The sequence below is a fragment of the Narcine bancroftii genome, chromosome 1 (assembly GCF_036971445.1).
Source record: "Narcine bancroftii isolate sNarBan1 chromosome 1, sNarBan1.hap1, whole genome shotgun sequence".
In the NCBI taxonomy this organism is placed as follows: Eukaryota; Metazoa; Chordata; class Chondrichthyes; order Torpediniformes; family Narcinidae; genus Narcine; species Narcine bancroftii.
Genome location: NC_091469.1, coordinates 160,448,306 through 160,472,483, shown reverse-complemented (window position 1 = coordinate 160,472,483; position 24,178 = coordinate 160,448,306). Strand labels below are relative to the sequence as shown.

Here is a 24,178-nt window from a genome sequence, read left to right as displayed (position 1 = left end):
TTCTCATCGAGACTTTTGGAATTTTGAAAGGTTTTGTCAAAGGGAATGCGGATAAGATGTTTCCCTTGGTGGGTGAATCAAGGACAAGGGGTCATAGTCTTAAAATCAGAAGTTATCCAATTAGAACAGAGAGGAGGAAGAACTTCTTTAGTCTGAGGCTTGTGGATCTGTGGAACTCACTGCCGCAAAAAGCAGTGGAGGCCAGATCACTGGGAGAATTTAAACAGGAAATGGAGAAGTATTTCATTAGTGAGGGTATCAAGGCTTGAGATTGGAACTAGGTGTGAGCATAATTCAGCTTAGTGTAGAGTCACAGAACAGACTTGATGGGCCTAGTGGCCTGCTTCAGCTCCTTTAACTTGTGATCCTGTGATGCGTTCAAAGTGAAAGGAGGGAAGTTCAGGGGAGACGTTAGGGGTGGGTTTTTTCACACAGAGAGTGGTGGGTGCCTGGAATGCCTTGGTGGAATTTGAAACAATAGGGGCATTTTAGAAACGATTAGATAAGTTCACGGATGAAAGAAAAGTAGAGGGTGATGAGGAGGGAAGAGTTTAGCTTTTAAAATTTTGGTAGGAGTAGATAGGTTGGCACAACATTGAAGGCCAAAGGGCCTGTACTGTGCTGTAACGCTCCATGATCTATGTTCTTTTCCCTTCTAAAATTGCCTTCCACTTGCTGTAATTATTGAATGGTGGAGCAGGCTCGACGGACCAGATGGGCTGTTCCCTGCTCTTAGTTCTTCTGGTATGTAGACCTTAGTTTAAGATCAGCTCTGATGCTCCAGCAAACACCCCCCACCCCCACCACCCCACCCCACACACAGCCAAGATTATATTTGAATGAAGGATTTGAAGTAGAAATGGGTGCTTGATTGTTACATTGCCGCACGGATCTGTTTCCTGGTCACCCCCACCATAGACACCAGAGAACACGACAGCTCTGAAAACAGGCCGCCTAGCCTTATTTTGGCTGTGCTGAAGTGTTTAGCTCCCCTCCCACCCCCTTGCTGCCTCTCCGCCTTGGCAATGAGAAACAGGAGCACTGTCGAAAATAGGAAAGGTCTTTAATTTGGATAGTTTTCAAGCCACAAGAAGGAACAGCTTTTTGGTCGAAGAAAAGGAGAGAAGCAAAGCTTTTACTTCCGATACAGAAATCGAACCATTTCCTGACACAAGGGGATACACAGATGTGCTGGCAAAACTCAGCAGACCACGCAGCATCCACGAGAAGGAAAGGGGAGCCCGCATCTCTGACAAAGGGCCCGGACCTGAAATGTTGGTCCCCCCTGTCTCCCCTTACGGATGCTGCATGACCTGCTGAGTTTCTCTGGCACGTTTATGTACTGCCCTCAATCTCACCATCTGCAGACTTCTGTGTTTAACTCCTAACCATAGACGTGTTCCTGGAACACTCAGAATAGACACCCAGTTGTGTAATCCTCTGACCCACGACGCCCCCTTCAACGCCCACACTTTGACTCGGCATGGACTGATGGAGGATGCGACTGATGTGACTAAGTGGTCTACGAGATTACGAGGGGCTTAGACAGGGTGAACGGCCGGCACCTATTCTCATGCGGCAATAATAGCAAATGTGAGAGGGCATCTGTTTAAGTTGAGGGGAGGAAAGTTTAGGGGTGACGTTGGAGGTGTGTTGTTTGTACACAGAGAATGGTGGGGGCCTGGAATTCATTTCCCGAGGGTGGTGGTGGAGGCTGGTACAATAGGGACATTTAAAAGACCCTTCCAAAAGCACATGGATGTAAGAAAAATAGAGGGTTATGGGTGTGAGTGAGGGAAGGGATAGATTGTTGTGAATTAGGTCATCACAATTTCATGCGCAGAAGGGTCTGATATATTCTATGTTCTACGATTGAAATCTTTGAGGATGTAACAAAGCACATTGATGCAGGTAGCACGGTGGATGCAGTGCATATGAATTTCAGGAAGGTATTTGATAAAGTTCCCCATGCAAGGTTAATTCAGAAAGTAAGGAGTCATGGAATACAAGGAGGCCTTGTGGAATTGGCTTGCCCACAGAAGGTGGTTGTAGATGGTCCATATTCTGCACGGAGGTTGGTAATCAGTGGTGTCCCACAAGGGTCTGTTCTCCTCCTTGTGATTTTTATCAATGACCCTGGCGAGGAAGTGGAAAGGTGGGCTAGTACGTTTGCGGATGGCACGAACATTGGTGGTGCTGTGGACAATCTGGAGGGTTGTCAGAAGCTACAGAGGGACTTTGATGGGACGCAGAACTGGGCCGAGAAAGGGCAGATGGACTTTAACCCAGACAAGTTTGAGGTAGTTCATTTCAGTTGGTTAAATTGGAAGGCAGAACACAGTGTTAATGGGAGGGCTCTGAGCAGCGTGGATGAGCATGCCCAATAGCACGGTTAAGAAGGCATATGGCATGTTGGCCTTCTTTAACCATGGATTGACTTCAAGAGCCTTGAGGTAGTACCACATCTGTACGAGACCTCTAGTTAGACCCTACTTGGAATATTGTGTCCATCACAGGAAGGATGTGGTAGAGAGGGCGAGAAGAAGATTTACGAGGAGGCTGCCAGCATTGGAGAACGTGCCTTTATGAGGAGAGATTGAGTGAACTTGGTCTTTTATCCTTGGAGTGACGGAGGACGAGGGAGATGATCTGACAGCGGTGCCTAGGACAAAGAGAGGTATTGATCGTGTGGACGGCCCACGGCTTTTTCTCAGGGGCGGAAATGGCTAACATGAGAGGGCATAGTTTTAAAGTGCTTCAGAGCAAGTTCGGGGTAGGGGGTGGGGACAACATAAGAGGGACGTTTTACACCTAGATGGAACGGGTTGCCGGCAATGGTGCTAGAGGCAGGTACGATATAATCTTTATTAGATAAGTGCACGGAACTGAGAAAAATGGAGGGTTATTGCAGTGGGGAGATTCTAGGCCATTGTTAGAGTAGATCATTAGGTCAGCGCAACACCGTGGACCGAAGGGACTGCATAGGGCTGTAGATTTCCATGTCATCTGAGTTATTGTCTCTAAACCTCTCACTTCCGATCCAGCCCTCGACCCCACAGTTAGGTGGAGTTGGACTGTCAGAACAAGCCAGATAATCACTGCAGTCCTGTGCAAAACAATCGATGCAGCTCCAAGCAGTCGCTATGAAGGAATCGAGAATTTTATCAGTCAACACAACCCCAGGGGAGTCGGTTGAAGGATCTTCCTCTCTGAACAACTGGGTGGAGTGAAATAGTCCAGGCAAAGTTCAGCGCGCTTCCATTTTAAGTCCCAGGGCAGAGAAATTCATCTGCACCCTCATCCCAAACCCTGACACCACTATTGCCCTGCCAGTGACCCTAGGTTCGAATCTGGCACTGTTTGTAAAGAGCTTAAGCGTTCTCCCCGCGCCTGCGTGGGCTTCCTCTGGGTGCTCCGGTTTTCTCCCACCCTTCAATTGGGTGGCATGGTCTCGTGGGCCGGAACGGCCTGTTGCCGTGCTGTGTGTCTCAAGGTAAAAAAAAATTAAAATCTACATTTAAAATTTAAACTTTCCAAACTCAGCGGAGTCAGGCAGCATCTGTGGGAGAAAGGCAGCAATCGACATTTTGGGTCGGAGACCGTCACCTGGATGAAGGGTTCCGTACCAAAATGCCAAGCATTTTTCTGTGCTGCTTGACCTTGCTGAGTTGCTCCTCTGCGTCTCAGCGTCCCAGTAGTTAACCTTTTTGATCTTGCTTTGCTATTCCGCAGAGGTGCTCGAGAAGAACAAGAGCGGTGCTCTGTTCACCGTTAGAAGGGTAGTGAGCAAATACTTGGCCCGCAGGAATGAAACACGGAAGTCTGCAGATTAATGTTGGAGAATTCAGCAGGTCTTGCAGTGTCCAAAGACATATAGCTGATGTTTCAGGCCTGAGCCCTTCATCACAGAATGTTTACCAAGTGGCCTGAGCACAAGGATGGATTTGTATTCACATTGGTCTGGGATTGTCTGAGAGAGCTCTTTGCAGATCGGCGAGAGGTGAAGATGACGGATGGCGTAGACTATGCAAGGTCCTGTGTTGAGCCATGATACTTCTACGACCCCCTCACTTGACCCCACTGGGTGAGCTGGTGTTCACTGTCTGCTGAGATACAAATACATATGTGGAATATCAGCAGGTTGCACACACTTCACCACATTTACAGAACTGGGACTGATGGTTTTAGGGGGTTACTAACCAAAAGAATTCTTGCACTGAAGTTGGATTTAAAGTAAAGCTCCCTCCGCACCGCCCCATCACCCACCCCGGGGTCTGACATGGAGGGAAGCTCCCTCCGCACCGCCCCATCACCCACCCCGGGGTCTGACATGGAGGGAAGCTCCCTCCGCACCGTCCCATCACCCACCTCGGGGTCAGACACGGAGTTAAGCTCCCTCCGCACCATCCCATCACCCACCCCTGGGGTCAGACACGGAGTGGAACTCCCTCTACCCTGTCCCATCACACACCCCGGGGTCAGACACGGAGTGGAACTCCCTTTACCCTGTCCCATCACACACTCCAAGGGTCAGACACAGAGTGAAGCTCCCTCTACACCATCCCATCACCCACTCCTGTGTCAGACACAGAGTGAAGCTCCTTCTACACCGTCCCATCACCCACTCCTGTGTCAGACACAGAGTGAAGCTCCCTCCACACTGTCCCTTCACACACTCCTGGGGTCAGGCACAGAGTGAAGCTCCCTCCACACTGTCCCATCACACGTTCCCAGGGTCAGACACAGAGTGAAGCTCCCTCCACACTGTCCCATCACACGTTCCCAGGGTCAGACACAGAGTGAAGCTCCCTCCACACCGTCCCATCACACACTCCTGGGGTCAGGCACAGAGTGAAGCTCCCTCCACACTGTCTAATCACACAAAAGGGTGAGGTGCAGAATGAAAACACTGCATGCAATGACTTGCCCACATCTTGACTCAGAGCCAAGAAGTGATTGGTTTCACTACCGCATCTCTGGAGGCTGGGGTCTCATCTACCTGGAGCTGAAGATGTGGTCACACCACCTCATCAACCTAATGGCCCAGCGAGCATTGTGTGGGGCGCAGAGATTCCTGCCTTTGACGGTGGTGAACCTGCACAAGAGAAGGATCTTTGATCAGCCTGCAGAGAAGGGTCAATCTCCTCTCCCACACAAGGTACCATGGGGACGGAGAAGGGTCAATGTAGGTCTATGGGGAACCAGCATAGAGGGGGTCAATGTGGATCAGCCTCTTACCCATTCTGACCTTCAATGTAATCTTGGCTAATCCGCGTTGGCCCCCTCCGTGCTGGTTTCCCATAGCCCTATGGTGGCCCTTGGGCAGACCTGGGAGAGCAGAGAGGGGAGACACAGCGTTGCTCTGAAGGGTTCAACCACCCGGTCCCAATGCTGGTGGCTTTGTACAGAACAGCCTGTTAAAGGAGCTGACGGTGTTTGTAAATAAAATCCTGCAACCTCGGATGTCTGTGCCCAAGATGGCGACGTCTGTGCTCGGCAGTGGCCGTGAGGGTTGCAGGCTCCAGGAGGAGGGGGAGCAAGCGCAGGGCACCAGAGACAAGGAGAAACCCCCCCCGCCCATTGAGAAGGAGAAGGAGAAGCAGAGGAGATGACCCTGAATAACGATGACCATGGCAGTGGGCCAGCGAGGGGCTCAGGCAGTGGGCAGCTTGCAGTCGGGGGACCCGCACGGTCTGTGGGGCTGTGGGAGATCGGCTCACTGGAACCAGGTGTTGGAGTTGGGATTCGAGAGGGTGCTGAGAGCAAGAAGGGCTTCAGGCGCTGAAGGCTTTCAGATCGTGTTCGGATCTGGAGCTCAGGTTGTCGATGGATCGAACAGGAGTCTGTGCGGCCGCAGAGGCTGCGGGAATCGCTGGAGGTGAATTCATGGACACTCAATGATTCTGAAGGGACTCTCCTTTGCCTCTCTTTCTCTTATTGCTAGGATAATCTTAGTGCCAGAATAATCTTGGTCTTCCCCATCTTCCCCTCCCCCTCCCCCTCCACCTCAACCCAGGGTAGGAGAGTCTAATCTGGAGGATGTAGGTAAGATTTTTTAAAAGTGGGAACTGAATTGCCTCAGAGGGCAGTGGGGGTGGGGGGGGGAGGAGGTGAACGAGATGCCAGAGGAAGTGGTAGAGGCGGGGTTTCAAAGTCCACTTGCGACCTGGCCACAGAGAAACACTGTACAGCCGGGTGATGATAATAGGGGCGACACAGTAAGCGCAACACCGTTACAGCGCCATGCTGTCTGTCAGGCATTTGGACGTTCTCCCCATGTCTGCGTGGGTTTTCCCGGGGGGGGGGCTCTGGTTTCCTCCCACCGTTCAAAATGTACCGGGTTGGGGTTGTAGGTTAGTTGGGTGTAATTGGGCAGGAAAGGCCCTTGAGCTGGAAGGGCCTGTTACCGTTCTGTACGTCTTTAAAAAAAAGAACTTGACAGATGCAGGTGCACAGGTAGGGTTCTCCCTCACTGCTCCCTACCTGTAATCCCTGCTACGTCCAAGGCCTGCAACCATATACTCACCAGATGCCATTCCACAGTCACGCTGGCTTCTTTGCTACTTGCCACCGCTGCCCGTCTCTGCTAACCTGCTCTCCTCTTCCCCCTTCCCCTCCCCTTTCTAGCTTCCCTTCCTCCTCCACTCCCCCAGCCATCCATCCTCCCCTTGTTCGCTGCAGTCCCTCCTCCCTTCCCCCAGCCATCCCTCCCTCACTGCCCCACCTATCACCCCCGCGTTTGCAGCCACACCGCCCACCCCCCACTCTTTTGTTCAGAAGCCGACATTTTTCCATACCTCAAGCCTGAAACATGGGTTAGGCACCTTTACTTTTGCCCAACTGAGTTTCTCCTACTTTGTGTTAATACTATGAGCCACTTGGACAGCAGGCACAAGTCGGGCTGAAGGGCTTGTTCTCCTCAGTGTGCCTCAGGAGAACCCACTGCCTCAGGAGGAAGCACATGGGGATCCAGGAGGGGGGTTCATCCCAACACACCCCCCAACTCACATGCTCAGGTGCAGCCCGATCTCTGGTGGTGGTTGAAGGGACCCAGTCTGTCACTCCAAGTCGAAGAGGCACCACTCCACGAACTGTGGGATTAGTGGATCTGGATGGAAATGGCGGTCGAAGGGCCGGTCGAAGGGAGGAGATGGGCGGACGGAGGGTTCTACTCACACCAAGGCCTGGATGCGGCAGCCAGAGGACTCATTCTGCTCCTTGTACCCAACCACGATGTATCGGGGGATCTTCTTGTGGCCGACGGAGAGACAGCAGTCTGCAGTGCTGTCCCCTCTTCGGCCTTGTAACACAGGGAGAGAGGGAGGAACGTTAGGGTCTGCTGGAGTGTGATAAGGACTCCTCTCCCTCCCCTCCCCTTCCACCCTCACCCCCACTCACCCACCACCCTCACCATCCCCCCTCATCCTCTCACACTCATCACTCCCCTCCCACTCCAACCCACTCTCTGTCCTCCTCCTCCACCCCGCTTCCTCTCAGCCTTCACTCCCACTCCCACCCCTCCCCTTACTCCCCATCACCCCCTTCTCCCACCCCTCGCTCCCCCTCCCATTCCAACCCCCACCTTCCTGCCTCCTCCCTCTCCCACTACCCAACTCCCACCCTCACACTCCCCATCCCCTTCTCCACCCCTCCTTCCTCACCCTGCTCACTCGTACCCTCCCACATTCCCTCCCCTTCCCAGCCCTCCCTTCCATCCTAACTCACCCCTGCTTCCCTCCCTCTCCCACCCCCCTCCCTCTCCCACCCCCTCCCTCTCCCACCCCCTCCCTCTCCCACCCCCTCCCTCTCCCACCCCCTCCCTCTCCCACCCCCTCCCTCTCCCACCCCCTCCCTCTCCCACCCCCTCCCTCTCCCACCCCCTCCCTCTCCCACCCCCTCCCTCTCCCACCCCCTCCCTCTCCCACCCCCTCCCTCTCCCACCCCCTCCCTCTCCAAACCCCTCCCTCCACCTCCCATTCCAACCCCACCCTCCTGCCTCCTCCCTTTCCAACCTCCATTGACCTCCCACACACAGACACACATCCCATCCCCATCCCCCTTTTCCACTATCTCTCAGCCCTCCCTCCCTCCCACTCTCACCCTTCCCTCCCACTCTCACCTTTCCCTCATCACCTTGCCACTCTTCAGCTTCCACTCCCTGTCCTCCTCCTCCACTCCCTGTCCTCCTCCTCCACTCCCTGTCCTCCTCCTCCACTCCCTGTCCTCCTCCTCCACTCCCTGTCCTCCTCCTCCACTCCCTGTCCTCCTCCTCCACTCCCTGTCCTCCTCCTCCACTCCCTGTCCTCCTCCTCCACTCCCTGTCCTCCTCCTCCACTCCCTGTCCTCCTCCTCCACTCCCTGTCCTCCTCCTCCACTCCCTGTCCTCCTCCTCCACTCCCTGTCCTCCTCCACTCCCTGTCCTCCTCCTGCACCCTGCTTCCTCTCAGCCTTCACTCCAACTCCCACCCCTCCCCTTACTCCCCATCACCCTCCCTCTCCCATCCCTCCCTCACACCCCTCCCTCCCCATCCTCCCCATCCCTCCTACCCCATCTCTCCCATTCCCTCCATTGCCACCCACTCTCATGCCCTTTCCCTTCCTATCCTTTCCTCCCTGCCCCCTCTCTCCCCTCCCTCTCCCTCCCACCACTCTCTCTCCCCCTCCCACCTCAACCTCCCGCTCCTCCCTCCACCTCTCTTTGCCCCTCCCCTCTCTCCCCACCCCCAACCTCTTCTCCTCCCCATCCCACAGCCCAGCCTCCCTACATTCCCTACTCCCTCTCCTGCATAAAGAAATATCATATCAGCTTGGAAGACTAACTGATAATAAAATGCAGATGCTGCAGTTCTGAAATTAAAGAAGAAAAGTGCTGAAAAAACCCAGACGCCTGCAACCATTTCCCTCCACAGATGATGCTTGACCTGATGAGATTTTCTCGCATTTTCCATTTGCACTTTTGTTTCAACAACGACTGGAAACCTGTCGCCTGAGTGGGATTTTAACTCACTTTCTCCAGGTTATTGGTCCAGGTCACTGGGTTACCCACCTAATTCACTCCTACTCTGTTGGTGTGCAGTGCACCAGAGCCAGGTCAAAGGAGGGGTGCCCTGCAGGGTTCTGCTACCTGGCCGGGACTCGAGCGCTGGTGACGCTCTTAGTCGGTGTGAAGTGGAGCTTCGGTCTGCCTCCATTTGGGCCTGGGGTGCCGTGGCAAGGTGAAACCCAGCTCCCCGGAGCTGACCTCAATGGGAGGTGGGGGGAGGGTGGGGGAAGAAGAGGTGGGAACAGTTAAGAACGCAAAGAAGCACTGGAGGAAATGCAGCCAGGGTCGCAGCATTTAGAGGAGGCAAAGATAAATTACTGTTGATTCGGGCCAGAGCAAAGAACCAGAAGGCGCAAGGAAGCCCTTCCTTGAGTCCTGAAAAATCGGTATATATATCTTTACCTCCGCTGGATGCTGCGAGACCAGCTGGGTTTCACTATGTGTTTTCACTGCAATCACTCGGTCTGTCGATTTCCGTGTTTGACTCCGGGAGGACATGGGAGACTAGTTGTGGTGTGAATGGGAGGCTGTAACTGGAGCAGAAATAGGCTATTTAGCCCATCGACTCTGCCCTGCCATTCAATCATGAGCTGATCCATTCTCCCCCTCAGCCCCTCTCCCCATAACCTTTGATGGCCTGGCCAATCAAGAACCGATCAGTCTCTGCCTTAAATACACCCAATGACCCAGTCTCCACATCCACCTGAGGCAACAAATTCCACTGATTCACTGCCCTCTGGCCAAAGATACTCTCAGCATCTCTGTTCTAAGTGGACACCCTTCAGTCCTGAAGTTGTGCCCTCTTGTCCAAGACTCTCCCACCGTGGGAAAGAACCTCTCACTCTGTCCAGGTCTTTCAACATACAAAATGTTTCAATAGGGTCCATTCAAACTGCTGTGTAAAATGGGGTTAACCGGGCAATCTTCCCGGCTAGCGGCCCAGTTACTTGGCAGTTAAAAAAGGACTGACTGGTAAACCCTATCGGAATCCAACTAGGTCCCTGACCGACCTCAGAAATAGTACGGGAACCCAGTTAAACTTGCCTAGTTCACGACCCCAGGCGATTTGAAATCGAAAATGGCTGACCCACTTATTCTGAGTGGCATCAGTGCTTGCGTGCATGCTTCACCGGGCAGCCCTTCTGGCGAGTATTTGGTGCATCATCGCAGGGGCGAGATCCCCCTTAAATCGCCGGATTGGCAATTTAATTGGTCGATCCCCTTGCAATTTAAAAGGTGCTTCCAGCACCTTTGCTCCAATAATCGCCGAAGGAGGGAAACCCAGGTGCTGCAGTTTAAAAGGCTAATGAGATAATGTGGTGGAACACTGTGTTGTTGACATAGCATTGGATACTGTAGCCCCTCCCCCTCCAGAATCCCTAATAAAGGCGGTATCAATCAATCCCTTCCCTCAGTGACTGCCTTGGAATTGGGCCAATAGCATGCTAGATATGCCTATAAGTTTATAGTCATTAAAGTCTATTAATCGCAACTTTTAGTCTGGAGGGTCTAATTGATAGCGCTACAGATACTGCCCCCCCTCTCCTAATAAAAGGGGGGTCAGAGAGAGAGAGAGAGAGAGAGAGAGAGAGAGGGAGGGAGGGAGGGAGGCTGGGGTGGGGGGGGTGTAACGTAAATCAGAGAAGATGATATTAATATGTTAATGCCATCCAATTGGAGAGTGTCAGGCGGAAGAGGAGGTGTTGCTCCTCCAATTTGAGGGTGGTCTCAGTCTGGCAATGCACGAGGCCTTGGAGAGACACGCGTTGGTAAGAGTCTGCGCGAGTTTACATTTCTCAATACCATTATAGCACCAGCATCCCAGGTTTAAATACAGCATGGTCTGTAATGAGTTTGTACATTCTCCCCATGACCTGCAATAGGTTTATACCAGATGCTCTGGTCTCCTCTCCCCTCCAAAACTTACAGACCAGTACTGTTTCCAAAGGCCAGAATCAGCTCCCGCTGTGTTGTAAACATACTGAGAACCATCGAGACTTAAATTTTACTCAGAATATTTCCTTGTTGGCAATTCTTGGGGTCTTCTCTATCTTCTTCTTCATATAAATTAACTGACAACCCGATCATTAAACACAGTTTGAGAATATGAGCACAAATTAGAAGTTTTTTTTGGATTTTGGAGTTTAATCACCTTTTCCCAACCTTCCTTGCAAGACACAGCTTTTAATGAGTGGCATAGATTGGGCAGTAAATGCTTGAAAGAACTTTTTCATTGATAACAGTTTTACATCCTTTAAACAATTGGTGGTAACGTTTAATTTGCCTAAAGTTGATTTTTTTTTAGATATTTACAAATTAGCCATTTTGTTCAATCCCAGATTCTTGGAATTCCTGAGGCGAATATTCATGATGCATTTTTGTTTTGCACTTCAACCCCATTATGAAGGCTTAATATCTCTTATTTACAACCAAGTGGCTAACTTACGACAAGCCTCAGTGTAATTAAAATCAAGGACCCCCAGGAGCAAGATTTGAGGTGAGGTGTGCAATGTTATTCCTACATTGTTTAACACCACATCCTTTTGCGCATGGTCTTGCCTGTTACAATTTAAAGTGATGCATGGAGCACATATGTCTAAAGTTAAACTGTCTCGTTTTATCCAGGATTAACTCCTCGAAGTGACGAATGTAAAGCAGGTAATGCCTCTTTATCTGGACCTTCTGGAGCTTAGGAAAATTTTGGAAGGCAGCTTTTTGAACTCAGTCGGTTATTTGTTAATTAAAATTAGAACCTAACCCTTTCAGAGCTTCTTTGTCGTGTCGGGAATTGTCAGACGAACTCAATTCAATGCCGCATTTTACTCTTTTTCTTTGTTAATGGCCAGGCGTGCAGTTTGGATTAAATGGAAAGACCACGTTTCACCAACACGTGCACAATGGTTAAGGGTTTAAACTTGGATTAAAAAAAATTAGCTATGCCATCATTGATACAAATATCAAATTCCAAACGATGTGGGGCTCGTTTATGGTCTATGATCACTACCTCAATGGTCAGCATTGATTTTGGCACGGTGCTCTCTCGCTCTCCCTCCAAGATTGAGTTTGTTTTTAAAATGTCAACTTTTTTTAATAGAGAGTTTATTTCCAAAATTTTCAAGTCAGACAGTGCAAAAGACAAAATAAATTTCTGAAAAAAAGCAGTGATGGACATCCATGAATAGAGGTTACATGGCGAACTCTAATTAACCAAGCCTCCCCTCCCCTGAGTAAGTACAGAGCAGGAAAACAGGATCGCTCAAAATCAAGACTAAAAAGAGAGAAAGAAACAGAGAGGTGGTCAGGTCCACACTGTCCGCCTTCCGGCTCTTAAATTATCGAGCTGTTCTCGATCGGGGAGGGGGGGTGCTCTGAAGCAGTGGGGGGGGGGGAAATTAAATGCCACCCTTCAGCCTTGCTGAGGGGAAGGGGTTTAGAATGTATCAATTTTTTTGGTTAGGTTTGGGCTTTTGTACATGTGATTGCACCTTTTTAAACTACTTCTATAACTAATTGTTCATTTTTTTTCCATTGTACAAATATCAATAAAAATATTAAAAAGAAAGATAGAACCATAGAATATTACAGCACATAAACAGGCCCCTTCAGCCCTTCTAATAATCTATGCTGCACCACTTTTCTAGCCCCACTGACCTGCACTCAGCCCATGGCACCTCTCCCACCCATGGACCTGTCCAAAATTCCTGAGCATTTTCTTCCAAAGATCCAAGGCTTGCCACGGGAGATCTCCTAAGGTTCAGGAGGTTGACAGCCATTTAAAGAAAAAAGCTCCAAATCAGATCCGAGCGAAGAACGCTTTAGGTCACAGCTCTCCCAAGTGAAATGCCCCAGCATATCTGTGATTCTTATCACCCTGTGGATGTGGGGAAGGGGATCTGTGATTAGTAAGGGAAGGGATCACCTTACCTTCACCGAGGAGAAACAGCACCGCTGCAAGCAGGCAGGCACACTGGATGCGAAGTGTCATGCTGTCAGTCGCAGGTCCCGAGCACTGCAGAAGGGTTCTCTCTTGCTTCTGCAAGGACTTAGCCTCAACCAGAAGATGAGAAGCTCTCTGAAGGAACAGGGAACTGGTGTCTCCTTATATACGCACTGTGTTGGAGTTTCAGACTGATTGTTAACTCTTCACTAACTAGACAAGAAAGTTTTTTTAACCCCTTATTTGTGGATTGCTGAACAAAGCAAATTTACTTCAGAAGGTGTGTGCTTGCTATCGTTGCAGTTCCTCTCCGACAGGCACACACCCAGCTAAGAAGGCAGCCTTGCCTTGTTGTTCACCTGCTTGTTTGTCTGCGGGTAAATGTTGGGGGGAGCTGGAACCGTTGAGGCGACAGGACTGGCAGGAGCGAGGCGGGGAAGGAATGCGGACCTCAGGGCTCAATGTCAGGACAGGTTCACCCAGACATTAGTAGGGTGGGGGGGGGGGCACACGGGGAGGAAGCATCCACAAACTGCAAGATCCCACGCGAGGGTGGGCAGATGCCCCTGCCTGTCCCTGTTGGACGTCGGTTGTACAAGATATCATGCCTTGGTGTCTGCGTGTTATGCACCGAGGACTGGAGAATGCAGATTTGACTGGTTCTACTTGACAATAAACTTGACTTGAGTATTTTTGAAATAAGCCTGTAGACTCTGTGGTCGAAGTAAAAATGCAACGCTGGTTATACTCAGCTGGTCGATCAGTGCATAGCAAAGGAAAAGATACATAACCAATGTTTCGGGCTTGAGCCCTTCATCAAGGAACAGTATCTTGGAGTAATTTTCCTCAGTTTTGGTCACCCAACTACAAGAGGGACATCAATAAGATTGAAAGAGTGCATTGAAGTAGGACGTTGCTGGGACTTGAGGAACTATGTTTATTTTGACCTACAGCATGGTAACAGGACTCTCTGGCCCACAAACGCACGCTGCCCAAAGACCTACAACTCTGGGAATGTTTTTGAAGGTTGGGAAACATCCCTCCTGCCCCCACACAGACAATGGGAGAAGCTGCAAACTCCTTACAGACAACACCAGGGAGAGGTTAAATCGGTTAGGAGCTTATGTGGCTCAATTTTAACAAGAATATGAACGGGTCCATGGATGGGAGGGCTGTGGAGGGCTACAGACTGGGTGCTGGCCAGTGGGGCGAGGCAGAGAAATAGTCTGACACCGACTAGAAGGGCCAAAGGGCAGGTTTCTGTTCTATGGGTTCTGTGGGAGCTGAGCATATCAGAAAATCCACTGAGACTGCAAGGGATTTGTTCCTGGCAGTATTGGTGCTGACCTTGTCCCAGTGCATGTGCCAGAGTCCAGGCTGCTCTGTTTGACTCCCTGCAACTGGGACGTTAAATTGATTCAATGCCCTTCTCACAGAGCGATGGAGTGGATCGCCATGCAAAAGGCTACTCAGCCCAACGAGTCCCTGCTGATCATCAAACCACCCAGTTACACACATCTCATTCTCTTCTCTCCACATTCCCATCAACTATCATTCAACCCCTCCCTGAGTTGTTTCAAGTTTATTTGTTGCAAATAATTGAGAAGGGTTCTTCTGTGAGCAGCCCAACAGATTATCTCTAACATACATACAGTTGTGTAAAGAGCACAATTTACAGCAGTGGTTTTCAAACTTTTTCTTTCCACTCACATTCCACTTTAAGTATTCCCTCTGCCATCGGCGCTCTGTGATTAGTAAGGGATTGCTTAAGGTGGGATATGGGTGGAAAGAAAAAGTTTGAAAACCACTGTTTTAATCATCCCTCATTGACTCGTTATGTGCACGGTTTCAGAGCTCCAAAGGAAATGGGCCAATGACAATTTTTCTCAAGCCGAATATTGCAGTAACAATTGGGTCTAGAGCATTGATTCTCGACCTTCCCTTCCCACCCACATCCCACCATAAGCAATCCCTTACTAATCACGGAGCAGCGATGGTATAGGAATTGCTTAAGGTGGGATGTGAGTGGGAAGAAAAAGTTTGAAAGCCACTGATTTACAGGGTCTCATGAAAAGGAAGATCAATGAACACCAGGCAAAAGGAGAATGAGAGCACCGTTGTGGGGTTCATTCAAGAGCCTGATGGCTCCGGGGCCTTAAGCCTGTGGGTGCACACTTTCACACTCTCGAGCCTTCTCCCAGATGGGAGGAGGGAGAAGAGAGGGTACCCGGAGCGTGATGAGCCCATTCATGTGGCAGCCGCCTTTCCCAGGCAGCAGGAGATGTCAATGGAGCCCATGGAGGGGAAGGAAGCCCGCGTGATGCTCTGAGGTGTGCTCACTGCCTTCTGCAGCTTCTTCCCAGCTCTGGCAGAGCCGTCCCATGCTGGGACGCACCCAACGCTTACACTCGGGGCCCAATTTACAGTGGCAGGGCCACATGTCTTTGGTATGGTGGGAGGAAACCAGAGCGGCTGGGGACCACACGGGGCCACACAGGAAGAATGTGCAAACTCCCCACTGGCAGCATTCAGTCGAATCTGGGTCCCTGGTGGTGCTACAAACATGGGTGCTTGAAGTTCAACTTCAAGTTTATTGTCATCTGATTGTACAAGTGCAACTCAATGAAACGGTATGCTCTGGTTCTCGGAGCAACACACTACCACTCATATCCAGACGTAAAACACATACAGACAAACAATACATCTGCCGTATGTATATACATATATTTTTAATTTATATAAAAATGTAGACATACAGCAGGGTAACACCCTTTTGGCTCATGAGCCTGTGCCGCCCAACAGTGGGAGGAAATCGGAGCCCCCTCCCCCGGGCAAAACCCACGCAGACACAGGGAGAACGTAGAAATTTCTTACAGACAGCGTGGGATTCGAAACCTGGTCCCGATCACTGGCGCTGTTAGGCTAACCGCAACGCCAACCGTATTGCCCCTACGGACAAGCCAGATACATGCAATATGCATATACAGATATTGTTCTGGATGGTTTATGCGAGCAGTTTATCAGTCGTTCAGCGTTCTCACTGCCCGTAGGAAGAAGCAGTTTCCCAGCCCTGGTGGTTCTGGCTCTGATCCTCCTGCATCTCCTCCCTGATGGGAGAAGCTGAAGGGGGAAGGGGATCCTCAATGATTTTCCACACCCTCTTCGGGCACATCGTTGGGGGTGGAGTGTCCATTGCCTGACCCCCTCCCCCCTTCACCCCATCAGCTTATCTCATCCCTGTCCTCCAACGCCGCACCCGACAGACCGTACTCCCCTTCCTCGCCAGCCCTTCCTTTTGCGCATTTAAGCCACCCTGCACAGGAACAGCAACAGGAAGCTCTTCACAGATGCTGCCGCAGCCTCTACTGAGTGCCCCCAGCATCTTGACATAGGAACACAGCAGGAACAAGATCAAGAGTTGGCAAAATGGCCCTTTAAGCCTGCTCTGGCGTCTAATAGGGTCACGGCTGATCTGGCCAAGGGCTCAGCTCCACTTGCACATCTTTTTCCCTTAATTCCCCACTGTCATGAATAATTGTCTGGTCAGGCACACCAATTGACCATTTCTACCTGTGGCCCCTCCACACAGGCTCCTGTATATAGGTGATTGTTCCACCGTCCCCTCCTCAGTTCAGGACAGTTGAACAGTAGGGATGTGCCGTTGTTCTTAAACGAATAAAACAACAGTCTTTCGAGAAATTGATAGGACATCACCCCCCTACTCTGTAAAATCTATCTCTCTCTGTCTTTAGTATATTCAGTGAGGCAGCCTCTACTACCCAGCTGGGGCAGAGAGTTCCCCAGATTCACTCCTCTACACCTCCACCATCAGACTCTTAAACGGCAAACTCAATCAGGGACTCACTGAAGGACTCTGACGTGCATTTTATTGATGGCTCTCTCTGTATTGCACGGGTCAGTTTGTTTACAGTCATTGCCTGTTTGCAGTTCTTTGATTGTTTATGTGTTTACACTGTGTACAGTTTATTTTTGTACTTCCAATTAGCGGTCATTCTGCCCGGCCTGCGGGAGAAAGGAATCTTAGGATTGTATGTGATGTCATGTATGTACTCTAACAATAAAACTAAAATCTGAAAATCTAAGATAGACACACACACTCACACACACACACTCACACACACACACACACACACACACACACACACACTTGCGCGCACACACACACACACAAACATGCACACACACACACTTGCACACTCACAAACACTTGTGCGCACACACACACACAAACATGCACACACACACACGCAAACATGCACACATGTGTGCGCAAACATGCACACACACAGACATGTATGTGCACACACACAAACACAAACATGCACACACACAAAGACATGTATGTGCGCGCACACGCACACACACACACACACACACACACACACACACACACACACACACACACACGCGCGAGCGCGCGGGTGCGCACTCCCAGCATTGGTAGTTTTCGTGTTTCGCAAGAGAGCAAGAGAGTGTGTTTATGCCTGCAGGGCTGTTAATGAACCTCAGAAGCTGTTAAAATGTTATCAGCAGGTTGTATGGGTTCACTTTCATTTCTGCAGTGATGAGACATTGTACTAATTTAATTCCTTGCTTGTTGGAATTTCCCTTATTTTGCAACTGGTTTATAATCACTCAGAACGGGCAAAATATCTGGAGGCACATATGACCAGACTTTATTTCCCTTGAGTCTAATTAACCATTTTCATGTTCAAATTAATGTCCAACAGCATGGAAAACACGAAATAGTGGCAGGAGTTGGCCGCCCGTCAAGCTCACTCACCCATTCAATGGTTTATCTGATGGCCACCGGCCTGCTTCTTCCCCATATCCCTAAATTCCCCTACTACAGTATGTAAACATCTAACCAATCTTGTCTTAAATCTATTTACTGAAGTCGCCTCCACTGCTTCAATGGGAAGTGAATTCCACAGATTCAACAGCCTTTGGGGAAAGCAGTTCCTCCCCATCTCCGACCTAAATCTACTACCCTGAATCCTGAGGCTACGTCCCCTAGTTCTGGTCTCTCCCACCAATGGGAACAACTTATCTTATCTATGCCTTTCACAATGTTATACATTTCAACAAGATCCCCTCTCATTTTTCTAAATTCCAGTGAGTACAGGCCCAGATGAATCAATATCTCCTCACCCTTTCATCCCTGGAATCAACCTGCTGGACCTCCTCTGCACCGTCTCCAAAGCCAGTACATTCTTCCTAAAGTAGGGAGACCAGATCTGAACGCAGTTCTCCAGATGCAGCCTCACCAAGACCTTGTCCAGTTGCACCACAACCTCCCTGCTCCTAAATTCAATCCCTCTGGCAATGAAGGTCAAAGTTCCATTTACCTTCTTGATAACCTGTTGCACCTGCAAACCCATCTTTTGCAATTCATACACAAACACTCCCAAGTCCTTCTGCACGGCAGCGTGCTGCAATCACTTGCCATTTAAATAATATTCTGATTTTCCATTTTTCCTTCCAACATGGATAACTTCACATTTACCAACATTGGACTCCACCTGCCAGCCCCTTGCCCACAACCCATTTATATCTCTCCGGACTCTCAGCAAAATTTGCTTTTTCACTCAATTTAATGTCACCAGCAGAACTTTGAGACACAACATGCAGTCCCCTTTTTCAGGTGGTTAATGTAAACAGGCCCTTCAGCCCAGGGATACTACCTCATCTCAAGTTTCTATTCTCTCCACGCCCCCGTCGAATCCACCAGACCCCACTGCTCACTCGCATGCTGTGGGCCAATTTACAGCAGTTAACTCACCCACTGACTTTGAGCCATGAAGCCGGAGTCGCCGGAGGGTACCCTTGCCACTGCCGGGAAAACGTGCATACTCCACACGGATGACAGCGCTGGAGGTTGGGGTTGAGGCCAGCCACCCATGGTAGCAAATTCCAGAGGTTCTCCACTCTCTGGCTGAAGAAATTCTTCTGTCTTTTGAATGAGCGCTCTTCAATCCTGGAATTATGGCCCTTGTCCTGGACTTCCCCTGCCATTCCCTCCATCCATACTAATCCATCAGTCCTCCCCTATCCACTACACTCCTTATGTGTGCAAAGATCTCCAGTAAATTCGTCAAGCCTTCCTGAATCTGGTGGATAAAACAATTTCTGTTCAGCTGTTGCATTATTTATGTTTTTAATGATAGTTTCAAGGATATTTCTGACCACAGACGTTAAGCGAACTGGTACCCATAAACAGTAGCATTACATTGACTGCTCCACAGAATCCAGAGGACGTTGATTAATTGTCACAAAAGAAAATTTGGACAGATAAGTGGATGGGAGGGGATAAAGGGATGGGTGCAGGTCAGTGGGACACGATGGAATCATAGTTTGACACAGACGAGAAGAATGTTTCTAGTGTAGTAATGTTCTATGGTTCTACAATAACGACCGATTCTTTCAGTCCCTACACCAGGAAGAAGGGCTCTAGGCCGAAATGTCGGTAATATATCCTTGCCTCCAATGTATGCAGCGAGACTGGCTGAATTCCTCTAGCATTTATATGTTATCCGGTCTGGGGGCCTTATTTACTTCCCTAAGACACAGAACATCACAGGCCAGTTCAGGCCCTTTGGAACACAATGATATGCACATGATATAAACCAGGTCCACAACATTTCACCCTTCCCTCCCTCACACCAAAACCCTGTATATTTCTTACATCCAGATGCCAGTCTAAAATTCTTTACGATGTACCAACTGCCACCACCGTCCCCAGCAATGTAATCCTAGCACCCACTGCTCTCCCTCTGACGTCTCCCCTAAAATTATTGGCCCTCACTTTAAACAGATGTTCTCTAGTGTTTTTTAATGTTTCCACAGAAAAAGGTTCTGGCTGACCACTATACTTAAACCCTGAATAATCTGATACACCACGATTAAGTCAATCAGTAATTTGCATAGCTCTACCACTTTAGTGAGTTACACAGTGCAGGGTGGGGTGTTGCAGCGGGTCACAGAGCGCAGGGTGGGGTGTTGCAGCGGGTCACAGAGCGCAGGGTGGGGTGTTGCAGCGGGTCACAGAGCGCAGGGTGGGGTGTTGCAGCGGGTCACAGAGCGCAGGGTGGGGTGTTGCAGCGGGTCACAGAGCGCAGGGTGGGGTGTTGCAGCGGGTCACAGAGCGCAGGGTGGTGGTGTTGCAGCGGGTCACAGAGCGCAGGGTGGGGTGTTGCAGCGGGTCACAGAGCGCAGGGTGGGGTGTTGCAGCGGGTCACAGAGCGCAGGGTGGGGTGTTGCAGCGGGTCACAGAGCGCAGGGTGAGTGTTGCAGCGGGTCACAGAGCGCAGGGTGGGGTGTTGCAGCGGGTCACAGAGCGCAGGGTGGGGTGTTGCAGCGGGTCACAGAGAGCAGGGTGGGGTGTTGCAGCGGGTCACAGAGCGCAGGGTGGTGGTGTTGCAGCGGGTCACAGAGCGCAGGGTGGGGTGTTGCAGCGGGTCACAGAGCGCAGGGTGGGGTGTTGCAGCGGGTCACAGAGCGCAGGGTGGGGTGTTGCAGCGGGTCACAGAGCGCAGGGTGGGGTGTTGCAGCGGGTCACAGAGCGCAGGGTGGGGTGTTGCAGCGGGTCACAGAGCGCAGGGTGGGGTGTTGCAGCGGGTCACAGAGGCAGGGTGGGGTGTTGCAGCGGGTCACAGAGCGCAGGGTGGGGTGTTGCAGCGGGTCACAGAGCGCAGGGTGGGGTGTTGCAGCGGGTCACAGAGCGCAGGGTGGGGTGTTGCAGCGGGACACAGAGCGCAGGGTGGGGAGTTGCAGCGGGGCACAGAGCGCAGGGTGGGGTGTTGCAGCGGGTCACAGAGCGCAGGGTGGGGTGTTGCAGCGGGTCACAGAGCGCAGGGTGGGGTGTTGCAGCGGGTCACAGAGGCAGGGTGGGGTGTTGCAGCGGGTCACAGAGCGCAGGGTGAGGTGTTGCAGCGGGTCACAGAGCGCAGGGTGGGGTGTTGCAGCGGGTCACAGAGCGCAGGGTGGGGTGTTGCAGCGGGGCACAGAGCGCAGGGTGGGGAGTTGCAGCGGGGCACAGAGCGCAGGGTGGGGTGTTGCAGCGGGGCACAGAGCGCAGGGTGGGGTGTTGCAGCGGGGCACAGAGCGCAGGGTGGGGTGTTGCAGCGGGGCACAGAGCGCAGGGTGGGGTGTTGCAGCGGGCCACAGAGCGCAGGGTGGGGTGTTGCAGCGGGGCACAGAGCGCAGGGTGGGGTGTTGCAGCGGGGCACAGAGCGCAGGGTGGGGTGTTGCAGCGGGTCACAGAGCGCAGGGTGGTGTGTTGCAGCGGGTCACAGAGCGCAGGGTGGGGTGTTGCAGCGGGTCACAGAGCGCAGGGTGGGGTGTTGCAGCGGGTCACAGAGCGCAGGGTGGGGTGTTGCAGCGGGTCACAGAGCGCAGGGTGGGGTGTTGCAGCGGGTCACAGAGGCAGGGTGGGGTGTTGCAGCGGGTCACAGAGCGCAGGGTGGGGTGTTGCAGCGGGTCACAGAGCGCAGGGTGGGGTGTTGCAGCGGGTCACAGAGCGCAGGGTGGGGTGTTGCAGCGGGTCACAGAGCGCAGGTTGGGGTGTTGCAGCGGGGCACAGAGCGCAGGGTGGGGTGTTGCAGCGGGGCACAGAGCGCAGGGTGGGGTGTTGCAGCGGGGCACAGAGCGCAGGGTGGGGTGTTGCAGCGGGGCACAGAGCGCAGGGTGGGGTGTTGCAGCGGGGCACAGAGCGCAGGGTGGGGTGTTGCAGCGGGGCACAGAGCGCAGGGTGGGGTGTTGCAGCGGGGCACAGAGCGCAGGGTGGGGTGTTGCAGCGGGGCACAGAGCGCAGGGTGGGGTGTTGCAGCGGGGCTCAGAGCGCAGGGTGGGGTGTTGCAGCGGGGCACCGAGCGCAGTGTGGGGTGTTGCAGCGGGGCACAGAGCGCAGGGTGGGGTGTTGCAGCGGGGCACAGAGCGCAGGGTGGGGTGTTGCAGCGGGGCACAGAGCGCAGGGTGGGGTGTTGCAGCGGGGCACAGAGCGCAGGGTGGGGTGTTGCAGCGGGGCACAGAGCGCAGGGTGGGGTGTTGCAGCGGGGCACAGAGCGCAGGGTGGGGTGTTGCAGCGGGGCACAGAGCGCAGGGTGGGGTGTTGCAGCGGGGCACAGAGCGCAGGGTGGGGTGTTGCAGCGGGGCACAGAGCGCAGGGTGGGGTGTTGCAGCGGGTCACAGCGCGCAGGGTGGGGTGTTGCAGCGGGTCACAGCGCGCAGGGTGGGGTGTTGCAGCGGGTCACAGCGCGCAGGGTGGGGTGTTGCAGCGGGTCACAGCGCGCAGGGTGGGGTGTTGCAGCGGGTCACAGAGCGCAGGGTGGGGTGTTGCAGCGGGTCACAGAGCGCAGGGTGGGGTGTTGCAGCGGGTCACAGAGCGCAGGGTGGGGTGTTGCAGCGGGTCACAGAGCGCAGGGTGGGGTGTTGCAGCGGGTCACAGCGCGCAGGGTGGGGTGTTGCAGCGGGTCACAGAGCGCAGGGTGGGGTGTTGCAGCGGGTCACAGAGCGCAGGGTGGGGTGTTGCAGCGGGTCACAGAGCGCAGGGTGGGGTGTTGCAGCGGGTCACAGAGCGCAAGGTGGGGTGTTGCAGCGGGTCACAGAGCGCAGGGTGGGGTGTTGCAGCGGGTCACAGAGCGCAGGGTGGGGTGTTGCAGCGGGTCACAGAGCGCTGGGTGGGGTGTTGCAGCGGGTCACAGAGCGCAGGGTGGGGTGTTGCAGCGGGTCACAGAGCGCAGCGTGGGGTGTTGCAGCGGGGCACAGAGCGCAGGGTGGGGTGTTGCAGCGGGGCACAGAGCGCAGGGTGGGGTGTTGCAGCGGGGCACAGAGCGCAGGGTGGGGTGTTGCAGCGGGCCACAGAGCGCAGGGTGGGGTGTTGCAGCGGGGCACAGAGCGCAGGGTGGGGTGTTGCAGTGGGGCACAGAGCGCAGGGTGGGGTGTTGCAGCGGGGCACAGAGCGCAGGGTGGGGTGTTGCAGCGGGGCACAGAGCGCAGGGTGGGGTGTTGCAGCGGGGCACAGAGCGCAGGGTGGGGTGTTGCAGCGGGCCACAGAGCGCAGGGTGGGGTGTTGCAGCGGGCCACAGAGCGCAGGGTGGGGTGTTGCAGCGGGGCACAGAGCGCAGGGTGGGGTGTTGCAGCGGGGCACAGAGCGCAGGGTGGGGTGTTGCAGCGGGGCACAGAGCGCAGGGTGGGGTGTTGCAGCGGGGCACAGAGCGCAGGGTGGGGTGTTGCAGCGGGGCACAGAGCGCAGGGTGGGGTGCTGCAGCGGGGCACAGAGCGCAGGGTGGGGTGCTGCAGCGGGGCACAGAGCGCAGGGTGGGGTGCTGCAGCGGGGCACAGAGCGCAGGGTGGGGTGCTGCAGCGGGGCACAGAGCGCAGGGTGGGGTGCTGCAGAGGGGCACAGAGCGCAGGGTGGGGTGCTGCAGCAGGGCACAGAGCGCAGGGTTGGGTGCTGCAGCGGGGCACAGAGCGCAGGGTGGGGTGTTGCAGCGGGGCACAAGCGCAGGGTGGGGTGTTGCAGCGGGGCACAGAGCGCAGGGTGGGGTGTTGCAGCGGGTCACAGAGCGCAGGGTGGGGTGTTGCAGCGGGGCACAGAGCGCAGGGTGGTGTGTTGCAGCGGGTCACAGAGCGCAGGGTGGGGTGTTGCAGCGGGGCACAGAGCGCAGGGTGGGGTGTTGCAGCGGGGCACAGAGCGCAGGGTGGGGTGTTGCAGCGGGGCACAGAGCGCAGGGTGGGGTGTTGCAGCGGGGCACAGAGCGCAGGGTGGGGTGTTTCAGCGGGGCACAGAGCGCAGGGTGGGGTGTTGCAGCGGGGCTCAGAGCGCAGGGTGGGGTGTTGCAGCGGGGCACAGAGCGCAGGGTGGGGTGTTGCAGCGGGGCACAGAGTGCAGGGTGGGGTGTTGCAGCGGGGCACAGAGCGCTGGGTGGAGTGTTGCAGCGGGGCACAGAGCACAGGGTGGGGTGTTGCAGCGGGTCACAGAGCGCAGGGTGGGGTGTTGCAGCGGGGCACAGAGCGCAGGGTGGGGTGTTGCAGCGGGGCACAGAGCGCAGGGTGGGGTGTTGCAGCGGGGCACAGAGCGCAGGGTGGGGTGTTGCAGCGGGGCACAGAGCGCAGGGTGGGGTGTTGCAGCGGGGCACAGAGCGCAGGGTGGGGTGTTGCAGCGGGTCACAGAGCGC

The 24,178-nt window shown here is 53.4% G+C and overlaps 1 protein-coding gene across 1 annotated transcript; it reads right to left on the bottom strand.

Moving 5' to 3' along the window:
- Positions 1 to 1,046: 1,046 nt before the first annotated feature.
- On the bottom strand, positions 1,047 to 13,123 carry LOC138735588 (C-C motif chemokine 19-like). Its single transcript, XM_069883608.1, has 4 exons — positions 12,968 to 13,123; positions 7,177 to 7,300; positions 5,000 to 5,095; positions 1,047 to 4,106 (listed from the first exon to the last, which is right to left on the bottom strand). Exons 1-4 carry the CDS (start codon positions 13,026 to 13,028, stop codon positions 4,097 to 4,099), a joined length of 291 nt encoding a protein of 96 aa, XP_069739709.1. The 5' UTR covers positions 13,029 to 13,123; the 3' UTR covers positions 1,047 to 4,096.
- Between the last annotated feature and the right edge of the window lie 11,055 nt (positions 13,124 to 24,178).